This window comes from Danio aesculapii, chromosome 14 (genome assembly GCF_903798145.1).
Source record: "Danio aesculapii chromosome 14, fDanAes4.1, whole genome shotgun sequence".
NCBI lineage: Eukaryota > Metazoa > Chordata > Actinopteri > Cypriniformes > Danionidae > Danio > Danio aesculapii.
The window spans coordinates 26,901,844-26,927,984 of record NC_079448.1 but is presented as its reverse complement, the minus strand read 5'-3'; the positions used below and the strand labels follow the sequence as shown (position 1 = coordinate 26,927,984).

The window sequence follows — 26,141 nt, the reverse complement described above, 5'->3', positions numbered from 1 at the left end:
TGCCCCACATTTCAAATCCTCTCCGCTCTTTGGCATCACAGGAGCAGACTGTGTGCTTCTATCTGTGGTGTTTGTGCCTAACAGACAGCTGTCGCCTGAGGTGAATCCAGATTCCCTTTTGGGCTCACAGCCAAAAGTGGGACATCACCTACTGAAATTTTGCTGATGAACACAAAGTGATAAGGGCAAACTCAGTGCAAGGACGATATGTGCTCTATTGTGTGACAGCCAGATCTGCATTACCTGTCCTTCCACCGTCTGGCAAAAGTCTTGAGAAAGTCTCCCTTTTCCCCCAAAAGTTATCATATTCGTACGACCCAGATTCACTGTATGAGGATCTCACAAGCATGCCATCTGATCTTCCCACTGTAGCTTCTCTGGCTAAAACAAATCCTTTGTTGATGGTATTCCTAAATCTCATCTTCCATCATGATTATCAATTACTCCACTGGAAACCACTTAATGAATATTAACACATCGTTACACCTGTTAATTGGACAGTGAAATGGATGGAGAGTGCCTAGAGAGTGCCTTAATAGACAAAAACAGAACTTAAAGCCAGAATATACATTACAGCAGCTGGTAATGCACCAAATGACTCTAATTATGTAACCATAAATGACTGAAATGTAGAAATATGAACTGCATAAAACATTAAGCTGTGTTCAAATTACTCAACATTTCCTCTTGTGTTGGTTCAAACACTCATCATAGTTGTAATCTTAAATGGTCATTTCATTATACTGTAGTAGCATTTAATTAAACAAAGTGCCTTTCCAGGCATCTAAGGCCTGCTGCTATCCTCTTGCAGCAATACTACCCTTTTCCTTAAAAAGCCACTGGTGATCTTCATTACTTCATCAGTTCCCAAGCTGTAATTCACTCAGTTAAGTGATGGCACTGCCAACAGTCATTTGAAAAGGCTAACATCTTTTAAAAAATTAAAAAATCAGCAACATGAGCACAGAGTATTCATTTGCTTTCACTTTCCAAACACTGTTCATGTTATCTCAATGAACCTTTGGTTACTATTATAACCATACAATCAAAGGAGGAAGCAACGATTCTGAAATAACCCAGTAGTTTATACTAACAATAAAAGGATGGCACTGACACCCTTGATGCAAATGCAGATGACACAGACTGTAACAAGACACAAAAGTAGGGATAGGAAAGAATGGAAATTGTTCCAGTTAATTCAAGGGTCCATTTGAAATTCCATTGTCATGAGCCATTATTATTATTTTTTATATTTATTATTTTATTAATTAGATTTTCAATTTAATTGTTTTTTAAAGGGTAACAATCCAATAAATTATCATAATTATTTATTTATTTAAGCAACAATTGTATGTTTAAGTGAAGTTTATTTATAAACTAATTTCGAGAGGATCACGTGCTTATGATTGCTTGCGGCTGGTCCCGTATTATTCAATTTATGATTCACCAAACAGACAATTTCTAAGCCACTATAAATACCCTGAGTTCCATATAACAGCCATCTTCGTTTTGAAGAATCCCCCCTTCCACCCCTACTTCTCCTCCTTTTCTAGGTGAGTGGCATGGTGGCCCAGTGGTTAGCACTGTTGCCTCACAGCAAGAACGTCACTGGTTCTAGTCCTTGCCAAGCCAGCCGACGTTTCTGTGCAGAGTTTACACATTCTCCTCATGCTCACGTGGGTTTCCACCGGGTTCCCTGGTTTCCTCCCACCATCCAAAAACATGCAGCTCAAGTTAACTGACTAATCCAAATCAGCACCATTTGGTACTACAGCAGGGGAGTTCTCGAGATCTACCTGAGCTCAAACTCCCCTCTCGCCTTGCAAACGGGAGGGAGCCCCGGGCTCGAGGATCTTATGAGCTCAGAGCTCTCTCCCAGGACAGCATGCCAAACAAGCTTTATAATCAATCATCAGCTAAGTGTGAACTCTTGAAATTGTATTTAAACTTCTGAGTAGGAATAATTTTGTCCCAACTCTAGACAAAAGACTTTTGCATAATAACAAACAGCAAAAGTGTTATGTACTTGTGCAACATATCCGGAGGCTGCCATGTTTTGTGAATGCCACAAGGTCATAAAAGATGCTGTGCTTTCCTCCTGAGCACATGCTATTTATGCTTGTCAAGGTCTAGTCCATTTACATGCAACAGAAGCTTTGATTCTGCCCACACTACCACTCCCTTCTTACAACAAAATTGTGTCACTCACATACTATGGCAGACCTAGCTAATCCTTTACAGCCTGTAAATGTCATTTCTGGAAGATCCTAACATTTAAATCTACAAAGAATTTATTAACCTAGAGCTGTAATTACTGTAGCTTATGGACCACCATTCACATAACATTTATCTGATTAGGCAATGATGACAAGTTCTCATAGATTTCAATTAACATTTTTTAAACATTACATGTTATCACTTAAACCTAAGCTGGTTGCAAACATGAATCACAATGTTCCGTTGTGTCATCTGAGCTTAAATTTGCACACAGCAGGAGAGATTTCAATTGAAAGTGTACTCAAATGACAAGCCCTCAAACACAAGCCCCCCAGCTACTTGCCAACGTCTAGCTGGGCTTCTGCCAGCACAATCAGCAGAGATGTCCTTGGGAGCCAAACACAACTTGAGGAATGCCTCTGTGACACATCATCACCAAGCCGCCAAGTCATTACTCACCTCTGCTAGTACTGCACTCATCATCTCAACCTGGTAAATCATCACCTGCCCACTATACAGCCCACCCATACAGCTTTCCTCCTGCTCTCTAAGACCCTAAACGGCCAAGCTATGTGGTCAACAAATAAACAGATTCACACATAATTTACACACTTGCAACTTGAGTTACAGGTCTAAGATTCCCGTCCCAGCCACAATGATTCCTGGCCACAGATTGTGGTGTCTGTATCTAAGTGATAAGGGATGAAATGAAGCACACTGGTTGACAATCTGCCTGTTTCAGAAGGTCGTTGTGCCATTCTTGATGGCGATCAGCCTGCATTCGTTCATTTTCAGTGGCTGCAACTGACATTTGGGTGCTTAACATTACCAATAGATGTAGAGAGATGCGCTCCCAGAGGATTGCTGCACCACAGATGCCTGGTGGAAGGGAAGAGGAGGGGGGCTGCCACTAACATATCTTCACCTTAAACGACACCCACACCAAGGAAGATTCTCAAAATAACAACATAAGCTTCAAGAACTGAATGTAATAAAATTAATGTACAAAAACAAACTGGACGGATTTAGGTACTAGAATTACTAGAATTTGTCTGACGCTGCAAAGTGTGCAAAGGGTCAAGAAGAATTAATCAAAATAGAAGTTGTAAATGAAGATTAACCAAATGTGAGGAGATAACTAGTGATTAGTGGTTAAGCTCTGGCAGTTCAAGAGGTTAGGAAGCCCTAGGTCTTATTCTAGTCTTTTCCTAACTTGGCCTCTCCAGTGCCATTATCCTCTCTGAACAGGTGCAAACTCACTCCCAATAATTATTCCTTACCAACTTTACTACAAAATGCTACAGGTTATTTCAGTAAAAATATCTCTCTCTCACTCTACAACAGCAAACAATACATTAGGTTAGTGTTAAAACTAGGCGAAAAAACACCTAGTTAAAAACGATCAGTGCAGATCAGTGGTTTGTACAGTTAAATAGTCCTGTTGACACAGCCGTGCCACTGATCTGTGTGGTCACCAATGCACGTGACTTTGCAGTTCACACAGAACTCTATTTAGAATAAGTGCTAGATTGAGTCAAATAAAGACAAAGGGCATTCATTTCTAAATAGAACAATTCCAGAGCCTCTCGGGAGAATGTGAAATCCAAGAACTATTGCCTCAATAGACTTGAAAACAGACGCCAACGATAAGCTTTATGTTCTGATGATGCATCTGCTATCTAATCGTGTGCAAAAGCACATGTGCTCTTCCGTACAAGCAGGGGTACTTTGAACTTCACAGCTGTCTGATCAAAGGGGACTGTCTTTTGAGTTTCCACAAACAACCAATTCCCTGCTCTGTTGTCCCAATCCGCGCCTTCAAATTCAATCATGCCAGATTACATCCTGCTATAGGGAGCCATAACACATGTAAATATAATCTGCCAGACAAAGTCTAAGGGCTATGAAACACCTGTTCTTTTTGATGGATCTGCCCCTGTCAGTGACAGTGCTTTTCATCCCAAGCTTGGATCTGAAAACTGATGATAATTTGGCCTCGAAAAGAACCTGACCCTGGCAAGGATAGGAAATGTCCATCTTCATTTTCTTATGACCACAAAACTGTGTAAAACCCTGCCGTGTTTAAGAGCTTGGTAGTAAATCTCTGACTGGCAGGTCAAAACTGGATCAGGCTTTTCGACAAAAGCTGCAGATGCCCCTAAAGCTCAAAATAAATAATACAAGATGTCTGTGAGGTGCATACTTTACATCCAATGACTGATATGACCCCACGTACACCTGACTGGACCGCCATTTATTGCTATCATTTCTACACAAGCCTAATTCTGTAGTTGCCTGGATTGCTCATGTTGGAGTAAACAGAGCACTGGCGAGCATCATCATATATATGACCTAAGGAAATTTAATTTTACTTGAAACTACCTTGGCCACAAAGGTCTTACATTACATCTACTTCACACTGTTTACAGCTCACAGATTGCATTTGATCATGTAGTAACAATATGGACTCTTTCCCGTGTCCATATAAGAGATAAGAGGGGTTGCAAAGCAGTGCCTTGTTGTGAAAGCCTTATGGGACTTTGTGCCATGCAAACAGAAAATGCTTGTGAGTAATTCATCTCAAAGGCCTTTTTACTATATCACCCCACTCATCAACAGATTACCACACCCAGCCATAGGTACCATTGTCACTACACAGACTAGCTGTTCTCTGCATATAACCCACGTTCCGGTCAGCTCAGCTGAGGGGGACCTCTGGGGCACATCTTTTCTGGCACTAACAGCCCAGCCATTCTACTAATGGCTCCCTCGGACACCTTCCACTGATAGCAGTGAACTGTATATGCCTATTCTCTGATCCCTATGTGCTTTTAATGCAAGAAAAGCAGTGTCTGATTCCAAACCACCGCATGAGGCTTTACATATTAATGTGTGTTAGACACTGTAATGAAAGCAAAACACCCCCTCCAGCACTATGGATGCTACACTGAAAGGTGACGCTTAAATCGGGAAAGCTCTGTGTCACCTTAAGAGCAACTTGATGTATTTGTGGAAATGAGTGGGAGTTTACATCTTTAGGCTTTCTGTCATTGTGAATTAGTAGGCGTCAGGAATTGTAGGATACACTTATACAAGTCAAGAGCTCTGCAATTGGAGAACAGTGTGGCATTTTTAGCATTCATTTGCACACAGAAACTTCCAGTCTATGCAATTAGAACTACACTTTTATACCTTAGGTATTTTTAAAACAGACAGCCATTAGAATTATTTTAGTGTTGTCTTTAGGTCTGTAAAGACACCCAGTGTTGATGTGTGGGCAACTGTCTGACAGCTTTGTGAAGGTGTGAATGAAAACTACTCCAGGTCCTAAACAATCCCAGCTTTATTAGGTTTATGTGCAAACCTCAAGAAACAACCACTCCAGTGTAACTCACCCATCCTAATGATTATTTTATAAGAGACACCTCCAAAAACATTCCGGTCACTCCAAGAGTAAAAGACCATTCTGTTGTGACGCTAGCAAAACAAAGCCATACACTTCACATGAAAGACCATCTCTACAACCCCTCCATGACCCGACTTCTAAGTAGGAAGGATTATATGAGCTACCACAAGTTGGCAACTGTTTCTAGTCATGTGACCAGTCTTTTGTATGCCATCATGCAGGCTGCCAGAGTCTGTGGGCATTTAAAAACTCGGACGTCCGTTTTAAACTGGTAATTTGAAGTTTCCATTAAAATCAGTTTATAGTTTGTTTAAGAAAGGTCCGCAATGCAGGATTTACAATGTGAGATCTGGTGAAAAATTCCAACACAGGTCAGCTTGAAGACTAAAAGTGCACAAAAAGAAGAAAACACATTTCTAGAGACATGTCATGAAAAAATGGTGTCTGAGGGCGAATGGTTTTCTTTGGGTGAAATAACCTGTGGGAAATGCATTCAAAGAAATCAATAACCCATCACAGGTAGGTTAACTTCCTTCATGAACCTCCAGCAATGTTTGTCTTCCTCATGTGGCTCTTTTTCTGAGAAGGACTGAGACTTCCTTGTTCATTCACGATCAGCAAATATTACACATAAACTGGATTTAGATACTTGAAATTTAATGTCTAGGGCCCAAAATAACATGAGTTAGACCTGTTCATTCCTGTTAGATGCTCCTAATCAAATCTGGAGCAGTGATATCATAAAACAAGGCAGATATAAAAATGAAATAATGAAAATGCTAATGTAACCCATTGAGACTACCGCTCTCGTCCAGGCATCAAGTCTTGAAATAGGGTCACACACAGCTGTGCCGCATCAGGGGAGAGTCTGAAAAGCACATAGAGTACTGCGAAAGTACATAAAAGGGCTAAAGGAAGAGAGGAGAACCACATTCTGTATAGTTGGAGGAATTCAAGTGTCTGACACAGAATAATACTGACTGGAATTTTCTCTAGTGATTGCTGAAATTTTGCCCTGTGGCAATGAACAACTACTGTATCCAGAGCTTTTCTCAGTTTAGCTCACACTGTGAAAGGCTGACTGAGCCATAGATGGACAGCACTGTTGCTTAGACAATAACAATATAACTAACTATGCATGCAAATGTGGAGAAATTAATTTATAATTCATATCAGAGAAACATGAATCAAGTCAACATTTAAGGAAAACTTCTAATCTTGTAAGCCTCCCACTAATCTACAATCCAGCAGTGTAATACTTTTGACAGTACCATGGAAAAACTAAGTTCTTCATAAATTTGCGAACATGGCAATCATTTATTAGCAGATTTATCATAACATTAATTGTATATTTTTAGATACTTTAAAGGGATATCATTAATTGTATATTTTTAGATAATTTAAAGGGATATTTCTTCCCAAAATGAAAAATTACCCATTATTTATGGCCTGTTTCCACTGAGTGATACGATTTGGTACGGTTCAGTATGCTTTTATGGTCGTTTTTACTGTCAAAAGGTACCAAAAAGCAAACCGTACCATTCCACTTTTTGGGTACCCTTTCAAAAGGGTACCTAGCACAACAAAAGGATACCAAAAGGCAAGCAAAACGCGAAGCTAAACACTGTTGGTTTACAGAGATACGTCACTAGCTTGTGCACAAGCCAGGAGTCACTAGCTTGTGCACAAGCCAGGACAAAACAAAGGAAGCGCCATATTTAAATACATGGCCGAGATTACACCATAAAAATATGTACATATAATAACGAGCCACGGTCGACCCGAGCTTAAACAAACCTTTTCGTCATCTTGATGAACAGCCATAAAGCCAAGAAGAAAAGCAGAATCTACCCTGTGCCCTGTAGTTCTTTACATGGTCGTCTACAGTAAGTGGTTTCACTTTCTCCAAAGAGCCCATGTGCGTGTCTATATTTGAAATAACAAACTTCTTGAGCTGATGATACTAACATGCGCGTGATTATTGAAGTGCTTCTGACATCTGATCCTTTCAGAAAGAGACAAACGCGAGAGAAGCGTGAAAAAACAGAGAAGCCCGAAAAAAACAAAGGAGCAAATGATTTTTTCAGCAACCTAAAACATGAACAAACTGCCATGTTTAACTATTATCAACACCTTTTGGACTATTATGAACTGGGAATGACGAAATTACTTTCTAACGAGAGGTTACATGTGCTGCTTAAGATTAAAAATACAGATGAGAGGTTTTGTCAAAGTAACCCAATATATGCAATATATGTTGCATTTATTTATTTATTTTATATAATTATATATAATTTAATATAATTGCTTATTTTGAGTTACAGTAGGCTATTTCGCACTGCCATTGATCTGCAGCTATTATCCAATTATGTTTATAGAAAGGTTAGTAATGAACATTTAAACAGAAGTATTTATGTGTATAAAGCATCTGTTTCATGAGAAGGGCTTCTCATGATACTGTATGTGAATGACCCTTACAACTTTACTTTGACATTTCCTCGAGCTAGAATGACATCGATTCAAACATTCTGGTGTACAGCATGCTATTGGTATCCTTTTGGCGGTGCAAATGCAAGCCTGAGGTGTCCCGTTCCGTACCGAACTGTCCCATTCAGTGGAAACGGGCCATACGTACTTTATGTGTGAACATGGTAATAATTTGTTAGCAGATTTACAATAGCCAGCATTGGATTTTTAGATATTTTAAAGGCATCTTTCACCCAGAAATGCAAATTTACTCACTATTTACTCACCTTCAAGTGGTTATAAACCCTAATGATCTTTTTTCCCATTGAACACAATTTTATTTTACTTTTTTAAAAAAGCTTAAAACCTGTAACCAATGACATCCATTGTCGGACAAACAAATACAGTTCTCCTGCTTTCTTCTAAATATCTTCTTTAAAAAAAATCAAACAAGTTTTGACTGAGTGAAGGGTGAGTAAATGATGACAGAATTTAAATTTTTAACTATTAACTATCCCTTTAATGGCAAAATAACACAAAATTTCCCAGATTACATCACAACACTACTTCCTTATTAAGACATTTCCAGCACCTTTATGGGAGTGTCCACAATCCAATCATTTACAAGCCCTCACTAGTGAAAGGAATGCTGGTGTTTCAAAATGTCTTTGTACCCACGTTTAACACGTTCAAAACAAACCGGAATGTGGTGGAGGATGGGTTCGGGTTTTTGAACGACAGTGAAACTAACAATCACTGCAGAATCAAAACAAGATTTACAGTCAGTTCAAGTTCAATTCATAGTTGAATTAAAAGTGAATGAAATAGAATGGATGTGGAAAGTGCATTCAGTCCAACAGCAAACTACTAACACAGCCAGCTGAAATTGCCCAAGACTGACAAACTCTAAAGTGGCAGACAAAAATTGGCAAAGCATACCAAGCCAAAGGTTCATTGTTGAATTAGGCCAAAGTCAAAGAGACTCCGGCTTTCTTATGGTGTTTTCAGAGTCAGGTGCTCAATAAATTACAAGAGGGATAGCCTTATGAGCAGCCTTTTTCGGTGGTTGCTGTAACAAGCCAGAACATTCTGTGAAGGAACACTTTGTATTGTCTTTGCTCTCATGGAAGGCAATAGTCCCCTTAAAAGTCCATAGTATTTGTTTTTCCTACTATTGAAGTCAGTGGTTACAGGTTTTCAGCTTTCTTCAAAATATTTTCATTTGTGTTCAACAAAATATATAAATTTATAAAGGTTTGGAATGTCTTAAGGGTGAGTAAAATATGTTCATTTTTGGGTGAGCTATCCTTTAACTTCCATCTATTACTCCTATTTTTTTAAATCATGAGAATTTTCTTCAGAAGCTGTTATGTAAAATCTTTTTTTCACACACATCACAGCAACAATGCAACTTAAAGTTTGAATCCTGCCATACATGTTTATCTTGTAATACAATTCATGCAACTGCAGTATGACATAGCACAAAATCTAAATTCAGTTACTCAATCATCACATCAATGCATAATTTTGGGTCTAATCAGAGACATCTGTTAACCCAGATTACATACAGTTGCAATCAGAATTATTAAACCCCCTTAATTATTAGCCCCCCTGTTTATTTTTTCCCCCAATTTCTGTTTAACAGAGAGATTTTAGAGATTCTAAACATAATAGTTTTAATTACTCATTTCTGATAACTGATTTATTTTATCTTTGCCTTGATGACAGTAAATAATATTTGACTACATATTTTTCAAGACACTTCTATACAGCTTAAAGTGACATTTAAAGGCTAGGTAAATTAGGTTATCTAGGCCGCTTAGGGTAATTAGGCATGTTATTGTATAAAGATGGTTTGTTCTGAAGACTATCGAAAAAAATATAGCTTAAAGGGGCTAATAATTTTGACCTTAAAAAGTTAAAAAATAAATAAATAAAAACTGCTTTTATTCTACCCCGAAATAAAACAAATAAGACTTTCTGCCGAGGAAAAAATATTATCAGACATACTGTGAAAATTTCCTTGCTCTGTTAAACATCATTAGGGAAATATAAAAAAAGAGAGAGAGAGAGAACTGTACATAGGATCCTATGATTTCCATTATGTGAAAAACATGGAAGGAAACCCAAAATACAATAATAATTTGTCTTTTACTCTTAATCAAATCACAATAAGGACTAAAGAGAATATTGTTTAATGAAAAACACAGAAAATTACATACTGTATTAATATAAAAAATGTTTTATCTTGAAGAAATTGTGACAGAAATATAGACATATTACTTTTATGCTTATGAATGATTGAAAGTAAATATATTGTGAATTAAATTCATTAAATGTTATTTTAAAAGAATATTTTGAAGACATTAAACTTTTGACAGAAATTCACAATTTTTCTAGCATGTTTTGATTTTAGTAAGATGAAAATTAAAAAGTAAAATGCATTTCACAGAATTCATAAATGCAAATTAATAAAACTAATTAAAGCTGACTGCAAACATGAAAACTAGGGCTGCACGATATTGGAAAAATCTAACATTGCAAAAAAATAAATTATTCTGCGATTATAAATTGCGATAATGAATACAATTTTACCAGATGACCTGAATAACTGTTTGGAAAGAGTTTATAATTTTAGATTGATAGGGATGATTGTGTAGGGGAGTGCATTAAATATAATAAACAATCTACAAGCACAGAAAAAATACAATAAGTAAAAAGATACAAATGAAATAAACAGCGTATTATTGTTTCCAGAGGAGTCGAAATGTAGTTTAGGGCAGTGTTTCCCAACCCTGTTCCTGAAGGCACACCAACAGTACACATTTTCAACCTCTCCCTAATCAAACACACCTGAATCAACTTATCATAACATCAGAAGAGACCCCAACACCTGAAGTTAATGGGTCAGAAAAGGGAGACATCCAAAATATGTACTGTTGGTGTGCCTCCAGGAACAGGGTTGGGAAACACTGGTTTAAGGTATACAGTAATTGAATAATTAAAAAATAATACTGTTTTATAAACAATTCAATAAAAATAATCATTATTAAGGCCTGAATGCATTTAAAATCACAGTCACAGGCATAAAAAAATGCTAAATTTATGTTAAATGACAAATATAATCCAGACTCAACATTGCATATACTCGCGATGTGACTACTGCAAATGATTACTTTGCCATATCAATGCTGAAACAATGTATTGTGCAGCCCTAATAAAAACAAATAAATTATTTTAATTACACTTAAAACCATTGAATCTCAATAATCACAACAAATGAATGAATGAATGAATGAATGAATAAATGAATGAGGGCATCATAAAATGTCTGTGTATAAAAACACATACCATAATAATCACGTTTGATACTATTAAGCTGTTTCTGAAGCCCAGCAAAGTAAACAAAAATGCACAAGATAAGCATCTAAGTAAGCCCGACACAACACAAACAAATTTTGCTTAAGACATTCAAGAGTAAAAAAACAAGCCTTAAAACCACAAATGGGTGTAGAGCTAATCTAAAGATAGAGCACTAGTTTTCTCCTGGGTCAGTCTAATCCTGCTGATTCTTTTGTATACTGGTGTCATTAGGTGCTGCTTGGTAACAGTTCTTGATTATTGTTATTAACAGAGACACTAATTAGGAATAACCAATTAATTTATAATATTACGTTAGTTTAAACAAATCCTAATAAAAATGGCGAGACAGCATTTATGCAATATATAAAATGTAGGCCAGAAGCTATAGAAGACAATCCTACAGTTCTATAACTTTGTTACGCCATAGACTTGCATCCTATGACGGTTTATGTTCCCTTTTGCCCACTACGAGTCCCTGCCAGTCTGAGCTTGCCCTCCCCTGATGTCATGTTGCTATGGTAAGGCCGGTACTCTCCCTCCCCTCAAAACATGCGGAAATCTCCTTACCTTCACCTAGATTTCACTGCCGCATCTGATGTAAGACAAACAATTTCACACTCAGTTTCATAAGAAAAATGTGTCTGAATATAGGACAGGAATCACAGTCCTTGCATTATCTGACATTTACAAACGTAGTTCAAAAATGTAGCCGAAGATACTAAATATGGAATAATAATAATAAAGATTTTGGTCAGAACTCGATTTTATCATGTATGATGAATTAAGCAACACTGTAAATATCACAATGAATTTAATATGTTATCTGTAGTCTGAGAGTCAGTGAGTTTGTAGGTTTGATTCATTTATGTGAATCTCCTGAATCATTTGAGTGGATTAAATGATTAACTGCTGAAACTGATGAAAAACTTGGTTTGATTTCAGGGAAAACACATCAATTAGCATGCCAAATATTATCGAAAGGCTGAAAAACATTGAGATATAATTGTTAGACAAATCAGTCAGCCCCAATTAGCATGCATGTCTCTCATCCACGAGATCTAAAATCCGAGACCAGATAATAAGGAACATCCAGAGCCTCATAGTCAGGTACATTTGATCTGAAGTACATTGTGTGCGTTATATAATCCTCAAATGCACTCACCAGAGGTGAGGCTGAATCTAACACAAAAAGCTTTCTGCGCTTTTATTTTTCTCACAGTATACAGGGGGGTGATCTGATATTAGAAGCCACACCTGCAACTTTGTTTAGCTTGCAAATGCACAAACCAACCTGCATCCATGCAAATGGTCCCTACAGTTGCCCTACTAAATTCATGCATACTCGATTGATCCATACCACTTTAATTAAGACCAAACAAACAGCATATCACGCTATCCAATGACATGTGAGTGCTCTAGAGATAAAGATAAAACTTGCACTCCAGAATACAAAGGTTGAGTCAATTTATTTTATCAAACGAGGTCAAATTAGGACATCTGTGCTTTAATAAAATGTGTGCAACTGCTGAGACTTGGTGATGATAATGCTGGCGGGGTAAAATTCTCCAGAATACCTAATAATAATACAGTTACAGCTTTATTCGGTTTCTAAAGCCCTGAAAGCTATTAACAAAGTTGTTTTAGAGGAGCTGTCTTCCATAGTTAATCCAAAATTACAATTATTAAACAGTTCTTTCAAATTTGTGTACATTATTCTTTTATTTAAAAAAAGTTAAATCATTCCACTTTATATTAAGTGTTCTTAATTACTAGAGACTTACATAGAAAAAAAAAGAAGTCCAATGTACTTATTGTGTTCAAACTATATTGCACAACACTTATAGTGTGGTTGAGCTGGGAATGGGGTAAGATTAAGGACAAGTTTGGTGATATGAGTAGGTTTATTTAGGTATGTTATTGCAGCTAATATTTTAAGTACAATGTAAAAGCATTTATGTACATTTAGTAAGTACACTGTAGCAAATTATTCGTTGAAATGTAATTACATAGCAATTAAGATCACTTAATACAGTATAAACTGGCCATTCTTTATGATAATTTTCATATCTCTTAATGACAGTTCACATACAATAGCTATAATAATGAAGAGTGGGAAGATATTGATGCCATAAATATAATTTTATAAGTACAAAGGATAATCACAGAGCGTAATAACAATAAACAGAACAATATTGGTATAGATGCTAGAATAGTTATACAGCTATAGCATAGTAGTTATAAGGGTTGCACGATTCATGGGAAAAAGATCGCGATCTCGATTCGACCTCCCACACGATCTTAATCCAGCATCTTTACAATTCAGACAATTATATTTTCAAGTTCGGAAGAAGCATATAGGCGGTTGCACAAGTCTTTACATTGTTTTATATACGTTGCTCAGGAACATGAACACCTCCAAATGGTGTTAAAAGTGTCACATGCTGTTTTTATAAGGTATAATTCACCCCAAAATGTCATTTCTCTCTTAATATAAGGATGTATTCGTGGCTACGAAATCACATGTGAGCTGACGCACTGTTTGTTTACTACCGAGAGGACGTGTGCGCGAATGATGTCTACTTTAGTGAACAAAATCTGCATAGGCTGTGAATAACAGGTAATAAAGAGCGATCATTTGGGAGCCGCAAGAGAAGTATGATTTGTAATAATGTTTTTTTTTCTCAAAGTGACGACAGCCATGACATGAGCGCACTCTGCAGTGAAAGTGAAACCAAAACAGCTAACATCATTTATATGGCATTTATATGGCATTATGGCTGTTATATGGCATTTTAGAGTTATGATTACGACAAGCATTTGATATGTTTTTTTCTTTCATAGCGAACACAAAGTGTTGTGCATACTCTATCTAGCCTATATAATGTTGGATATAATGTAAGAGGGGATCTAATAATGACAAATGTCTCATTTTACCAGTGAAAAAAATTGGTCTAATAGTATTGACAATAACAAATGACAAGCACAAGTCTCAATCAATAATTCAACTTTAAAATTATAAATAGTTGTATTCTGATGTAATCACTTTATTGGCATTAACGACCAGGACAAATTTGAAGTTTATTTAAGTCTACACCATTCCAGGTCTATTCAAAATTTAGCATTTTAACTGACAGTAGACCTACACAAATTGGCCTAATATTATTGTTGTTGTTTTTCCATATATTTGATAAATAACAATAATAATAGCCTACTCATGTTAACCTTTATTTTCATGATTCTCATTTTATCCAGAATCGTGCAGCCCTAGTAGTTATATCTTTATAGCTATATAGGTCTCTACTGTCTTATGACTAAGATAATGATTTATCATAGTAAAAAACATAGCTGTTTTTGAATGATGTGAGGCTCTTCAAATATTGTTGCCAAATGCTTGACTGCAACTCACAATGAGTTTGCCTTATAGTCTTGTTCCACAAGATTCTCTTCCAGAACAATTTTAATGATCCACAAAACATGCAATTGCACTATGACACAACAAAAACATCTAAACTCCAACAGTTGCCTAATCCTTGTGTTTAAAAGAACAGGAACTGGGCCAATAATGAAAACTACAGGTTCCTTTGTAACGGCATAGAAAAAAAATGTCATGCATTTCTACTATTTTGAAAGTCATGCTAGATTTTTTTATTTCTGAGAGAACTACCTCTTTAAAGCATCTTTACTACAAGAAGGTGTAAATAACTGCTGATGTAATGAATATGGACATAATTTAAAGTGAATATACATCTATAGATTTTTGACCTGAATCTTTAAGAGTGCATGTTATAGTAGCTCGAGGACTATAGTTACAGAAAACAAGATTCTCCGTACATCCTATTGGTCCTATATTACCAGACAACTCAATAAAGGGGTTTTTAACCTTTGATACCAGCCGAGCTCTTAGCTGATGATGGATCAGTAAGGGTACATTATTGATACCAAGGTACCTTCTTTCCACAGTCTATTCCTTTCAGTCTGAAATTGACATTGATCTGTTACAGAGCATTCCCAGACTTCCTCACGTCCCCAAAGAGAGATGGAGGAGCCAGATGATGGACCTCTGGGGCTTCAGGAGAGGAAACAGCCCTTCTAATAAATACAAGTGCGCCCTGAGCAAGGCAAGAGACAGCGCTGTAAAGTAATTGGAGTGAAAAGAGCAAAATATAAACTGACGATCTAGTGGCTGCAGCCAATTTATCGCACCACATTCAGAGCTCAAGCCTTTCTGTGAAAACCAAATCAAATTATATTCCTGTGATGTTTTACGGTATCTCGTTTTACTCTTGCTCTCAGTGGATTTCAAATGAATCGACTAAAAATGTGCAATTTCTTCAAATCTGATGTCAAACCAGTGAACTCCTACCAGAACATCTAAAACATCATTTGAGTGCCGCTGATTCGATTTTATGGTTCAACTTCACAGCGATAAGGCAAATGATAGGGAAAATGCTCCAGTAAACAAGCAGACACAGAGTCAATTGTCTGAACTCGCTGTAAAGACCATGTCAACCCTGCATATTTATGATTTCAAATGAGCATAAAATTAGGAGGGGAAATGAGGGGAGGCACAGCTGACTGACACGAGCTTGGGGGGGGTAGTCATTTCATGGTGTAAATACATTTGCCTGACTCTGTCAAGTTAGGTGACTCAGCCCATATCACGGAAGCTGAACACATAGTACTGCAGTGCCGCACATCACGACAACTGCGAGCTTGCCTGAAAAATGGTGCAGTACAATGAATTTCAAAATCTCCAAATGTTCAGATTTAGTGCAGTGAATATGCAAATATCAACAGCACAATATAAGCGTGCAGTGAGGGGAGAAACTGAGACTGGAATAGACTAAAGGTGCAATGATAGGCAGATAAATCGTATGACATTAGGCCATTTTGATCCTAATAAAAATGTCTGATTATGAACAATATGCAATGATGATTTGATTTGATTTCAAGTAAATACTGAAGGGAAATAAAATGTATTTGTGCTCATTTATTCTTTTTATTGTTATGTTAGCCTTTTGAGTAGCAAATCATAGCATTCCACAAATACTAACATGTTTAAACCACTCCCATAAAACCTAATATTGACAATACGCACAATTTTAGCACATTAAGGTGGTAATTGTTAATGTGTTTCTAGTCATAGACATACAGAGATTAACATTGTTTAGAAAGCAACGATATTCTAATGATTGCAATGATTGGTTACATGCCTGACAGTGTACTTTTATAAAATTAGTCACAAAAGTATGATGTCTGATGTTTGTTTACATACAGTAAATACAAATGTATTTGGAATGCAAATATGGTCTCAAAAAACTGTATTATCATTGGTTGTTTTGGATGTTAACTAAGTATGCTAACTAATATTTTATTCAGTTTAAAGGAACATACTCTGTTGGTTGGCTAGGAAATGTTTCTTTGAGAACACATATCATACCCTAAAAGTTAGGAGAACATCACTGAACATTTAATTTATCTTTAGATTATCTTACAGAGATCGTTTACAAATTGGTTCCCCAAAATATAACCAAAAGGGAGCAGGAAACATGTGGGACCCTATGGGACCATTCTGTTTGCTGGGTTTCAGCTATGAGTATCTTCATGTCCATGTGAACACTTGGAAATCCAATTGGTTAACTATATTGATCATCTTAATCACAATAAATGATTCCAAATCAATTATTTGGCTCTCTGGAATAACCTATTCTGTAAAAACCCCATAGTATAATTAAAATTGAATCAATATTCTATGTACGTTCTCTCTGTTTTCTAATTATTGGTCACAATAACATTAACAATGTATCAACCAATATTAACATTTCTCCAGATAATGCAAAATATGATAATAGATGTACTGCAAATTCCTCGGATTTAATATATTCACAGTCTAAAATATCCATTTGGTTTGTTCCTCGAAGGCGTTGCAGCATGACTCCAAATTCTTCATGAATATAAATACCGTGTATAAATCAAAAAGGCGCGAAGCTAACGCTGTTTGGTTCCTCGTAGAGTGGATGGATGGTGAATTATTAGTCGTGATCTGAACTGCTCCACTTTGCGCAGCGGCAGCAGTCAGTCAGTCAGTCAGTCACATGCACGCCCGGAGGAGGGAGTGTGTGGCTGTCGTGAACGCTCGTCAGTGTAGCCCCGCCCCCCGCTCTCTTTCTACTACGTCTAACGGCAGCGAGCACATGACTGCAGCAACTGTGTTCTGTAACTCCAGTCACGAGGATGGAGTACTATTACACTGACCAGACAGCGCGTTCAACCCAATAACCCGAAACGAGCACATTTACAGCACTCACAATATTCCCGCTGACACAAGGACAAAGGACAAACACCACCGAGCGTTTGCTCACAGCGTTCATGCGTTTTAAGGAGCCGTTTAAAGCGAGTCATCGCCATTCAGTGACACCTGACACAGTATAGTGAGCGCGCGATTTGTAAACATACACGGTTTAATTTGCGATGTTAGAAGGCATATTTTAACAGCAAGTGTCATTATTTGGATTCAAAGTACATTAATAACCATGTTATTCACCCCATACTCGTGTAATCATCTTTAAAGCGGATTTCGCTTATGTGTAACGTTAGTAAGTGTTCCAAAGTAAGTATCCTAAGCTTTATTTTGTGTACGTTAACTCCCCTTTCTCCTTGTATTGTATCTATAAATAAACACTTGCAGTGCGAACAGCCTGTTTGACATGACAAGCACGAAAGTGCAAAATGCTCAACGTTTATTTATTTATATCAACAGCACAGACGGGCTCAAGCTGCAGGGATCGTTTGACTACTTCTAATCAGAGCATCAAGCGGTTTTGTAACAGTTACGCAAACGATTACGAAAACAATACATTTCGTCAATTAAGCAAAAAGTTCTCTGGGCTATTGTGCAAATTTGCACCGATATGTATACATTTTCCATAGGCCTACAGTGCTATCACACTTTTAAATGTATACTAGATTCATTCTCCAGTTTACAGACTAGCTCAAACAAACCACGCAAATTATGAATATAAATTATGCTACTATACGAATACTGCTCGCCTGATTTAATATTAGATTTATCTGCACCGACTAATCCATGAGATGCATTAGACCAAAAGACTGTGAATCGAGAAAAAGAGAATAAACCTAATAAATTTCATCATCCTCAAAATGAACCTGTACATAATGTACAGACTAGTGCGCTTTAAAGTGCAACATTAAAACTACAAGATCGCATCAAGCAACTTAAACTCAAGTTCATCAGAGCACCCACGTGTCACACACTCTTACACACATAGACCGGGAAATTGGTGTGATTTTTGGCAAACTGATGAACACATTTGAACTTATTCTATCACACTTGCGAAGTCATTAACATTCGCCTAACAGCAAGCCCTCGAAAGCGCACATAATAAAGGAAAGATTATCTGTTCTTTATTCTTCCGTAAGCCACTTTTCGCATATATACATTATTTCCTGTGAACTCCACGTGAAGCGCAGACGTCAGGGACTCCAGACGCCGGCTGAGACGCTCTGACAGCATCGATGAATTAAGGCAAGTATATCGCGCCACAGACAATAACGTGCAAAAATACAGCCGAGGAAAAGTAGCCACGACTCTGCTCTATCAGAAATGGTGCCTCACTTACCTGGCTTCCAGAGTTTTCAGTTAAGTAATTGAAGACAAATGAAGAGAGCTCCTCATCTAACAGTGAAGCGCAGTCCGCCATCTTCTAGAGAATGAGATGAGAGGAGCCAGAGAGCGCTGCTTTACTGCTCTACCCGCATGCAGTGAAAATCTCAACCGACCGAGGGCAGTGTGCTCAGGTCCTCAGAGCCCTAATCATTGCTGGGTTAAATAAAACAGCAGAAAGTTGAATTATTTGAAGGTGCAGGCTTGTTAAACACAGGTAAGTAAATGCAGAAGGATGCACGGACTAGGATAGGATGCATGTTCCTAATTGTAACTGAAACTGCTTATGCAGTCTACATTACACTGTATGACTCATTTATGATGCTAGTTAATTATGTCTAAAGTCCATGCCTGCTTTGTGCAGATAATATTTACACCAATCATAAACTACCGAAGGAAGTCGTCGCATCCTTTTTGCAGCATATGTAGTATACACATAATGCAGTATAACTATTATTTCATTGTGACTAACTGTGCATATGGAGTCAAAAAAGTAAAAAAAAAATTGCATCAACCAGCGTCAAGTTTGGCTGGTCCATTAGCAGAAACAGAACTTGTGTCAGCTACAAATTAATATTTTTTTTACTGAGGAGTTTAGAGTCCTTGCTAAATTTCACATATTTTCCATTTTTGGGTAAAACATCACTTTTTCATATATTTTCTGCCTTTTTCTATAAATATTTGCAAATTATTATAATTTTTATTTAATTATCATATTGTCTCTTTTTTTAATGTTATTTCATTTTATTACTTTTTTTATTTATGTTATATTTATTTAATTTTGGAGGAAAAAAACATTATTTTTTGGTCTGAAGAAAGCATTCTTTATTCACGATTTTCTCGGTTTACATACTGTCTAAAATGGTCCGATAAAGTTTGCCGATTTTGGTGCTTCTTTAATCCAAATTTTCTGTTGGAAAATTAAATAAACAGAATTTTTTACATTAAAATTAAATGAATACATATTTTTTTTTACACTGAAAATACAACATTTATGTAAGAAACAATTAACAATGAGCTGTTGAATAATTCGAAAATATAGCATACTTAAGTGGGTGTTTACGCTTCGCATGTGCATTACTTTCTAATATTTCACTTATACTACAATACCACAACTGATACTGTTCAGATGTTTTATTTCAAGACATTTGTCAGGTTTTTGTCCTCAAAATACTTGTTCAGTATTAGTTTCTTAACACTGTAATGGCCAGAATTCTGTAATTATTAGAAAGACTATGAATGGCTCAATCTTAGCGTTCATGTCTTCACCAAACAGAATTATTGTAATGTCATGTTTACATTTGAAGCCTAATTGGGAGAGAATTTTTTAACAATAAATAAATTAAAACATGTGACTCTCATGGACCACAGTATTTTATATTTAAATATTTAGCACAATATTTAGCAGAAATACAAGTATTTGAGTATCTGGAAATGGAGGGTAAACAAATCACAATACTGAGAAAATCATGTTTTCGTGCATAGTTTTAAGTTATCTAAATTAAGTTTTCATGTTTACAGTAGGTTGTTTACAAAATATCTTCAACACAGTGTATATTTGAAAATTGTCAAAAGTATACCCATACAACATACAGTAAGACTGGTTTGGTGATCCAGGATCACATATAAATTATATAAGGTAGGCCTGGCTGTATATCAAAATGAAGGCTTATGATGATATTTCAATGCATTAAAATCTATCTAAACAATTAGTGTGATTACCCTACAACAGTAGACTCATTGATTGGCTGTCCTTGTCAACTGCAGTTTTACTAGCCACTCAGGTTTTTAATAGTTTCAAGTAACCTACTCAGTATCATGAATCAAAATGTATTACCAATCAAGTCATTTCATTCAGACTGACACCCGGCAAGCCTGCTAAAGAAACTGATTTACACCAAAGACATAAATCTTATTGCCATTAAGAGGTAAACTGTCTGAATTGCATGTAAACTAATACATTTGAATTGACAAGTCCTTGAAGGACTATAAAAACTTCTCAATCAAATCAGAAATCACCCCAAGGCCCCATCAGTCTATTGAACTGAGTGCTGACTAGCCGGCTATCGACCAAACACATGCTGTTTGATTGTTTGAGGTCAAAGCGAAAGTTTGATTTCAACTATCTTTGACAACACTCATAAACAAATAAAATCACACTTATGCTCTTAGACACTTAATTGATAAAACAGATCATGCTAATACGTAGAGCAAACTAATGAACAAATGCATGTAGTAAGTGAAAGAAAGCAACAGATGCAATGCAAACAAACATCCAGTGACATTTAGGCTTTTTTATAGTGGGGAACATCAAGAGTGTTACTTAAGCCAACAAGCCCACCTTCTATAAGCGTGTGAAAGGTCACGGGAGGGATTTGACAGCCCAGAGCGTCTGGTGGGTGTCTCTGACAGCTGTCACACTGGAGGAGTTTGGTCTGTGTTGGAGTTATCAGTCAAGAGAAGAGTCCATTTCATCAGTCGTATCATTTCATTGATTATGCCCTGATGTATGGAGGTCAACAGCATTGTGCCTTTAGCTGCAGTTGTCCAAGGACAGCAATCAATAGAATTCACACATTGTTTTCCGACATTAAAGCATGCATGATGTTTTTGTTTTTTTGGTGTGTGTTTTGCGGTGATCAATAGAGTAGCATGTTGCTTGAGCTAGAGTCTTTGAACACTGCATCTTTCACCGTGCTTTATGGCATGAAGGTGATTTAATGGGGGCTTCCATGTGAATGGACAGGGCACTGACAGGAGACAAATCACAGAGCACACTTGCTTATGCACTGTGGGCTGTTGCGAAGAATTTATGAAGATTGTCATGTTGGAACATTGGGTTCAGTTTCAGAATGACACTTTCAGAGTCCCAAAGTTGTGAAATGCCCTGTTGTGGTATTCATTCTAGAAAGCCTGATTTGCAATTTTAACTACTCAACAGTAGCCTTCATTTGGCCAATCTCATTATGTTAACTCAAATAGAATAGGAAAACTGCATTGCAGTGGTAAATTATTTGTTTTAATCCCAACAAATCCTTCGAGAAACCTTGGGGGAAAAAACAATACTGGCAACCAAAGTCAGCATGTTTCCTGACAGCATGTAATTTCTGGAGACAACATCAGACACACTCAATATTGATCAGACTGAGCTATTTTAGCATCTTAGCAGTTGTGTCCATGTAAACAAATCCTTACACACTGCATATGGAGCGATGTTAAAGTCAATTCACATCAAGAACAATAACTATAAAGATTACCCTAGCATCCAACAACAAATGTGGTTTATTATAGGTGCATGTGGAGCTTTGCTGTCCACCACTTTTAATTGTATTCTGAATGGCTGTCAATGTTATTCTTTAGCTGAATAATATATTAGATTTACTTGAATGAAACCAATTAGGTGCTTTATTTATTTTATACACACTATGAATAAATGAAGAGAACAAATTATCAGTTTCTCTGGAATTACATGTTTAAAGTTATGTCTTTGATTAGAACGTAGACCTGAAATAATATTGTTGTGTCTTTTTTCCTTGAAATACATGTCTGAATACATCTTTTCAGACATATATTCATGTTAGACAACACAATACCAATGATTTAAATTAAGAAGTTACCCAGCAAGCATTTTTTTGTTTTTAAAAGATGTCTAATAGACATCTAAACATAGTCGTCTTGGCTAAAACAAGGCTAAATTTGGGCTGTCAGTGAACATCTAATAGACTAGACTAGTCATCAAATAAACAGAATGAATGACTACACATATAAAGTCAGTCTAATCTGTCTATTATTTGATGATATTTACCGATTGTTCACTTTGCTGAATGTTCACTTTAACCTTCAAGACCAAGCTGATCCGGCTTCATAACTACTGAAGCATTTAACTACAGAAATATGTGACTTCATTATATCCTGAAGGCTAAAGTCTAACTCTCTGAACAACTGTGTCACAATGTGCAACTGAGTATGCAGTAGTTCCAAGCAATCTGAACTACAAGGCATAGTTCAAAAAAAGCATGTCGTGATTGGACGAAATGCCCGGGACACTACAGATATGCAAAGCATGCAAGCAGATCATGCTGTGATTGGCTGGGGTGCCTCCTGTCTCTGTGCATAGTAGGAGAAGGAGTGAGTGGAGTAAAGCAGGCTGCATTAGAGCCTCGCTTCCCCAAGCAAACACGTGCAAGCTCGTCACATGACTCTCTGGGCGCCTGACTATGCATAGTGCTTACGCTTGCCTTGTCGGTTAGATGAAAAGACAGGGATGATTGCATAGGTGAAAGTTGAAAGGAAAATTGTCTAATCTTACACAAACACTCATTGAGCAAAGGTTATGATTGGAGTAGACTGATGTTTACATATACATTTTAAAAATAAAAATAATAGGAAAATATCCTAAATTAAAGATTAAAATACCTGTTTGTTCACTACATGTATATGAATTTTATACATATATCTTATATCTAATCTAATATACAAACACCCATTGAGCAAAGGTTATGATTTGAGTTAGCTGATGTATATAAATTTTTAAAATTTAAAGAATAGGAAAATATCCTAAATTAAAGATTAAAATACCTGTGTGTTGGTTGTATGTATATAAGATCGATATATAGAGAAATATACATGGTGGGGTGGGGTAGCATTTTCTCCTAACTGCTAAAAATATTTGCATTTTAGAAATGGAACATAAATCATTATCCATTTATTGGTGTAGTGCTTTAATCTGAAGTATTACCAAACACATGTTATCTGTCATTTGATTAACCATACCTGAGTGATATAAGTCTGAAATATTGATTGAGAGCTTCTCTGTTGTTGCGTACATTGATCTAGGACACACACACACACACAAAACCACTCAATACCAGTTTTTTTTTTACTTAGCAGAATTAAAATGTTGAGTTTCAACAAGATGCTTTACAGGAACGAGATAAAAGGCCAAAATAAGTTTTGACGATCCAAATACTTCAGTTTTATCTACTAACTGGAATTCCCCATATGAAAACAAGGGGTTGCTTTGGACAAAGGATAGAGGCCTTTTCTTTCTGGGGTCTGTGGGCGATTGACCTGCGGGGCAATGTGCAATGGTTTGAGAGTGTCTGAGCCTTAGTCATCACCACACGTGTGTACACTGCTGCATGTGTGGCATTCCATCACTAAACCTACTAGAGTCTTCAAAGACACACCCATCAATGCCTTCACAACCCTAACAACTTATTATTTTGCTATTCTGTTGTATTGTGTTTGTGAACTAGGCTATGGAAAGTCCCTAGCAACTGGCTTCTTTCCATCTGCATGCTTTACACTTGTCCATGTGCAAGACATACAGTGCATCAGGAAAGTATTCGTAGCGCTTCACTTTTTCAACATTTTTTTTTGTTACAGCCTGATTCCAAAATGGATTAAATTCATTTATTTTCTCAAAATTCTACATGCAATACCCCATAATGACAATGTGAAAAAAGATTTTTTGAAATTGTTGCAAATTTATTAAAAATAAAAAACCTGAAAAATCACATGTGCATAAGTATTGACAGCCTTTGCTCAGTAATTTGTTGATGCACTTTTGGCAGCAATTACAGCCTCAAGTGTTTTTGAATATTATGCCACAAGCTTGGCACTCCTTTCTTTGGGAATTTTTGCCCATTCCTCTTTGCAGTACCTCTCAAGCTCTATCTGGTGGGATGGGAAGCAACAGTGTACAACCATTTCAGAACTCGAGATGTTCAATAGGATTTAGGTCTGGGCTCAGGCCGGGCCACAGATTTGTTGTGAAGTAACTCGATTGATATTTTGGCGATGTTCTTTGGGTCATTGTCCTGCAAGAAGATGAATCGTCACCCCAGTCTGAAGTCACGAGCACTCTGAAGCAGGTTTTCATTCAGGATGTCTCTGTACATTGCTGCATTAATCTTTCCCTCTATCCTGACTAGTCTTCCAGTTCCTGCTGCTGAAAAACATCCCCACAGCATGATGCTGCCACCACCATGATGGTATTACCTGGTGATGAGCATTGCCTGGTTTTCTCCAAAAGTAACACAGCATTCACTCCAAAGAGTTCAATTTTAGTCTTCGCAGACCAGGGAATTTAGTTTCTTATGGTCTGAGAGTCCTTCAGATGCCTTTTGGCAAATTCCAGGCGGGGAGTGGCTTCTGTCTGGCCACTCTACCATACGGGCTTGATTGGTGGATTACTGCACAGATGGTTGCCATTCTGTAAGGTTCTCCTCTCTCCACAGAAGAATGCTGAAGCTCAGACAGTGTCCATCGAGTTATTGATCACCTCCCTGACTAAGGCCCCTCTCCCCCAATCACTCAGCTTAAATGGCCAGCCAGCTCTAGAAAGAGTCCTGGTGGTTACAAACATCTTCCACTTACAGATGATGGAGGCCACTGTGCTTATTGGAACTTTAAAAGCAGCAAAAAATTTTCTGTAACCTTCCCCAGCCTTGTGCCTCGAGACAATACTGTCTTGGAGGTCTACTGATAATTCCTTTGTCTTTATGCTTGGTTTGTGCTTTGACATGCACTGTCAACCCTGGGACCTAATATAGACAGGTGTGTGCCTTTTCAAATCATATCCAATCAACTGAATTTACCACAGCTAAACTCCAATTAAGCTGCTGAAACATCTCAAGAATGATCAGTGGAAACAGAAAGTACCTGAGCTCAATTTAAAGCTTCACTGCAAAGGCTGTGAATACTTGTGTACATATGATCTTTCAGGTTTTTTATTTTTAATAAATTTGCAACATTTTTCACATTGTCATTATGGGTATTGTGTGTAAAATTTTGAGAAAATAAATGATTTTAATCCATTTTGGAATAAGGCTGTAACATAAACAAATGTGGAAAAAGTGAAGCACTATAAAAAATTTCTGCATGCACTGTATGTCTTGCACATGGACAAGTATAAAGCATGTGCAGATGGAAAGACGCCAGTTGCTAGGGACTGTAAGGTGGCCATTATGACTTCTATTGAAAAACTGAACAACCATGCCT

General features: G+C 37.0%; 2 protein-coding genes across 2 annotated transcripts in view; both read right to left on the bottom strand.

The window, feature by feature from the left end:
* The window catches only part of ppargc1b (peroxisome proliferator-activated receptor gamma, coactivator 1 beta), a 67,283-nt gene extending 47,904 nt beyond the window's left edge, over nucleotides 1-19,379 (bottom strand). Inside the window, exon 1 of the mRNA XM_056471984.1 lies at nucleotides 19,093-19,379. Within this exon, the coding sequence (XP_056327959.1) occupies nucleotides 19,093-19,173 (81 nt within the window). The 5' untranslated portion in view covers nucleotides 19,174-19,379. The remainder of the gene's footprint in view (nucleotides 1-19,092) is intronic.
* arhgef37 (Rho guanine nucleotide exchange factor (GEF) 37) overlaps nucleotides 1-26,141 on the bottom strand; it is a 284,253-nt gene that overhangs the window by 158,706 nt on the left and 99,406 nt on the right. The gene's annotated exons all lie outside the window — the stretch shown is intronic.